Source organism: Oryzias melastigma, unplaced genomic scaffold, assembly GCF_002922805.2.
Source record: "Oryzias melastigma strain HK-1 unplaced genomic scaffold, ASM292280v2 sc00680, whole genome shotgun sequence".
NCBI lineage: Eukaryota > Metazoa > Chordata > Actinopteri > Beloniformes > Adrianichthyidae > Oryzias > Oryzias melastigma.
In genome coordinates this window covers 1-4558 of record NW_023417268.1, presented here as the reverse complement: position 1 = coordinate 4558, position 4558 = coordinate 1, and the positions used below count along the sequence as shown (strand labels likewise).

Here is a 4558-nt window from a genome sequence, read left to right as displayed (position 1 = left end):
AGCTGTATTTTTGCACTAGCTTACTGCTAGCTAGTCAAACAGCTTAATTGGTAGCTGAAACCCTCCTTTTAAGGGCGTCCTGATTCTATACATTTGACTGATTTTGACTACTGATTGAATACTGATTGAGAACTGATATTGGAAGTTTGAACTTGGAATTTCAAGGTTGACTGGAACCTTAAAGAATTGTTTTGGAAAATACATTTGGGTTGACTGGAACCCTCAGCTTGATTTGAACCTTGACACTTTCTCAAAACTATTGAGAAAATCTCTTTTCAGTGTCTGTCCTGTTTGCCTCCACCACAGCTGGTGTACATCTGCAATAACTAAAACTGCTGACTGCAGGTTTGTATTCTAAGGTGTATATTTGCTCTACATACTGATTCATTCAAGTGTTTTGGAGAAGATTCAAGAGTGAAGACATCGTTTCTGCTCTGCGGTGACTCCACTGGAGGTGTCCTCTGGCAACAAGCTGTCATCTATTAGACACTGTTGATCCTTTCAGTTGTAAAAGTAATAAATATTGAAATACTGATATATAAGACACATATTTCAAATAAAAATATTTTTGATTAAAGTGACTTCTGACATCTTGCCTACTTTAAATTTCATTTGGGATACACCGAGTCTTATATCAGCTTATTAAGCATCTGACTTACTTTCAAGTCAGTCTGACTATCAATTTTGAATATAATTGACGGTAAGATACTTAATTGTGAGGAATTATTTTATTAAAGTGGAATAGTAACATTTCTAAACTAGAAATTGACAGGCAAATAAATTTAGCTTAAAATACTATTAGTATTTGTTGGTTATATAAAATAAAAAAAAATCAATATCTTTTTGCTCGCAAGTGAACCTTACTTTATTTAAGAAAATGCCAAAAAAAAGTAAAAGATCTCAGTCTGCTAAGACACGCTGGCTTAAGTTTGAGGATATTCAGGAATGTCTACATGACAATTCACAAAATCTCACAGAGAAATCTGCAGACGTCCAGACTGGTAAGAAAGAAAAGCCTTCCTGTGAACCAAATATCACATATGCTGATGCAGTGAAGAAGAAACTGAAGCTTGATGCTCCATGTGAGGCAGGACCATCTCATGCAGGTGAAATGAAAACAACAGGTGTGAGGAGAGAGAAACCAGAATCCTCACTGACATCTTATGCTGATGCTGTGAAAAGAGGACAACTCTGTGATGAACTTTGTGCAGCCAAACCTTCACCTGCTCAACATGTAAATGAACCATCCCAACCTTCTGTGAGACAACTGTGTGCTTCTTGGAGCCAGGCTTCTGGGAGATATGGAAAATACAAAAACATGCAGTGCACCTGTAACTCTCTGACATTTCTGGCTTTTCTATGTGAAGATGAGAACATCACCACAGCTGACCTTGACCTGGTTTTAGATAAAGGTAATTCCATGTACACAGATGCCAGAAAAAGATTCCCTGCTGACAACCACCTTGCCACTGATCAACTTCCTGAGACGGTACCTGCTCGCAGGTGTGTGTATGATGCAGACATGTCAGTTCTGTCACGTTATGGCACTTTTGGAGACCCTCCTCCTGGATCAGTGGATGAATTCCTGAGGTTTGATGCTGGACTTGCTTGTTTGCAAACAGAAATTCAGTACGCTCTACTGATAATGTTGGATTTGTGCATTGCTGTGTTCAGAACCAGTTCTGGAAGATTTGGTTTCTTTGACCCCCACTCCAGAAGCCCAGATGGTTTACCCACTCCACCTGACATGTTTGACAGAGAAAGTGGTACAGCTGTGATGCTGACATTCACAACTCTCCTTGAAATGATTGACTGGCTCTCTTTATGTTACTCTATGAATGGAGCACAGCCCTCAAGTGTGTACGAACTGAAACCTGTGAAGTTTCTATGCAACATCCCTATTATGAACGAGAGTGTCCCAGTTCCAGAGTCCAGAACACCTGATGTCTGTGTTACACCCTCTCTGATGAATGATGATCATCAAGATGCCAAATTGACGAGACACACTGACCCAGAGATTGATGAGAACATTTGTTCATCTGAAATGAATAATCATCAAGATGTGGACATGCTGGTGGATTATATAACCTCCATGTTGGATGATGTTTCTCAGACCCAGTCAGAGCCAAGGACTAATGCAATGAACATTTGTTTAAAGAAAACATCTGGAAGCAAAGTGAATGACCCTTCCACTCTCAATGATTTAAACTCTGTTACACAACAAAACGTCGCATTGCCCCAGAGTGAATCTGAAATTCCACTTCATATGATCACCTGTCAGTCACAACAAACTGGTCTCAAACAAACAAATACCTGCAATACTGCAGAAAAACAGAGAGTTTGTAAAATGTCAAAGATTCCTAAACAACTACGAAGGAAAATGATGAGAAGGCAGACACGGTCTCAAACAAAATCTTCTGATAGAAAAGAGAATCAAAAAAAGAAAGAACGAGAGCTCTATTCTTCAAATGATGAATACAAACAAAAGAAAAAATTGTATTCAAGAAAACATTATTTTTCTAATCCTGAAATCAGACAAATAAAGAAAAAAATGATAAAAGCTAAGTATAAAGAAAATGAAGAGTTCAAAAACAGGCAAAAATATAATAAAATGGAACGCTATAAAAAAGATTCTCTATTTAGAATGACAAAGAAGAAATATATGATTGATCGTTACAAAAGAGATTCTGAATTTAGGGAGAAACAAAAAAAACATTTTAAGTGTCTATATCAAATGCAGGATGAATACAGAGAGAAGAAAAAAATGTGCTTAAAAACTCGGTATCAAATGCAGGATGAATACAGAGAAAATAAAAAAAATTGCTTAAAAACACGATATCAAATGCAGGATGAATACAGAGAGAAGAAAAAAATGTCCCTAAAAACTCGGTATCAAGATGAATTTGATTACAGAGAAATGAAAAAACGTTGTTTTGTGGTACGATACAAAACCCAGCCAAACTTTAGACAGAAAAAGAATTTCTACATCAATCAACAGTATAAACTTAACCCTGGCTTCAGGGAGCGCCAAAAGTCTTACATGATTCAGCGTTATGCTAATGACCCAGCATTCAGAATAAAACACAAACAGTTAATGAAGGAAAGCTACAGAAATAATCTTGGACATCGTGCTATGACTAACATGATTGCCATGAAAATAAAAAGAAAATACAGACAAATGCATAAACGAGCAGAAGAGAGAGATGACCCTTTGATTACAGAAGCCATTTCTGTTTTCAGAACAAATGTTAAAATTTCTCCGACTTACGTCTGCACTTCCTGTCATAAAGCTTGTTTCAAAAACCAAGTGAAACCTTGCATCAGGTCAAATTACAGTAAAAACCCCCAGATCATTTCACAGTGTCTGACAGGCAAATATGTTCATGTCTGTGAAGAAGGCTGCATAAATGATCAATGTAAAGTTCCTGAGAGAAGAACAGAACACATCTGTCACACATGTCATAATTATCTAAAAAATGGATCCATGCCTCCACTTGCTGTTGCTAACAAACTGGAGCTTTTTGATGTGCCAGAAGAATTATCAGATCTAAACATTCTTGAAAGGCATTTGGTTGCGAAATGTTTACCATTTGCAAAAATCATTCCCCTACCTAAAGGCAGACAGAATTTAATAAGAGGAAATGTGGTTTGTGTTCCATCTGAAGTTCAGGAAACTGTTGAAATATTACCACGATTAAGAAGTGAATCTCAGGTCTTAAGGGTCAAGTTAAAGAGACGTTTATGTTATAAAGGTCATCAGCTGTTCCAGAACGTGACCTGGTCTAAACTCATGAGAGCTTTAAAGACATTGAAACAGATTCATCCACAATATCAAAGTGTAAACATCAGAGATGAAGCAGAACTGTGTGATCCTACACTGCCAGATGATGAAGATGATGATGTAAGGATGGAAGATGAAGATTATGATGAAGCTGATTTAATGGAAATTGACATGTGTGAAAAGGTTGCACTGACTGAAGCAGAACACGAAGCTAACCGTGAACATGATGTAGAAATGAACCAGCCAAGTGAAGGACAGGAACACCATGAGAGAAANGAGGATTTAATGGAAATTGACATGTGTGAAAAGGTTGCACTGACTGGAGCAGAACATGAAGCTAACAGTGAACATGATGTAGAAATTAACCAGCCAAGTGAAGGACAGGAACACCATGAGAGAAATGATCATGATAATGATGAACAAGAAGGAGACATGCCTAATGGTGGCTTTGCACTGGAATCATGTTTACAACCTTGTGATGTTTCAGAGGATATAATGAGTTTCAGTGATGGTATATATTCTGTTGCACCAGCAGAGAGAAACAGTCCTATCAGCTTCTTCAAAACACCTAAATTAGAAGCCATGGCATTCCCAGTTCAGTTTCCAACTGGCCTAAACACTCTGGATGAACAACGGCAAAAGAAACCGACACCAAGCAGTTATTTTAAATCAAGACTTTTCTGCATTGATGACAGATTTGCTCGTGACACAACATACTTGTTCTTTGCTCAATTTGTGACAGAAATCTATTTGGCTAATTCCAGCATGAGCATACAG

The 4558-nt window shown here is 37.5% G+C and overlaps 1 protein-coding gene across 1 annotated transcript; it reads left to right on the top strand.

The window, feature by feature from the left end:
- Nucleotides 1–714: 714 nt before the first annotated feature.
- LOC118598456 lies at nucleotides 715–4223 on the top strand (the record flags this gene model as incomplete). The annotated part of the gene is made up of 2 exons (XM_036211145.1): nucleotides 715–2734; nucleotides 2843–4223. Coding segments are annotated over exons 1-2 (3238 nt in total), but the record flags the coding sequence as incomplete, so codon positions are not given.
- Between the last annotated feature and the right edge of the window lie 335 nt (nucleotides 4224–4558).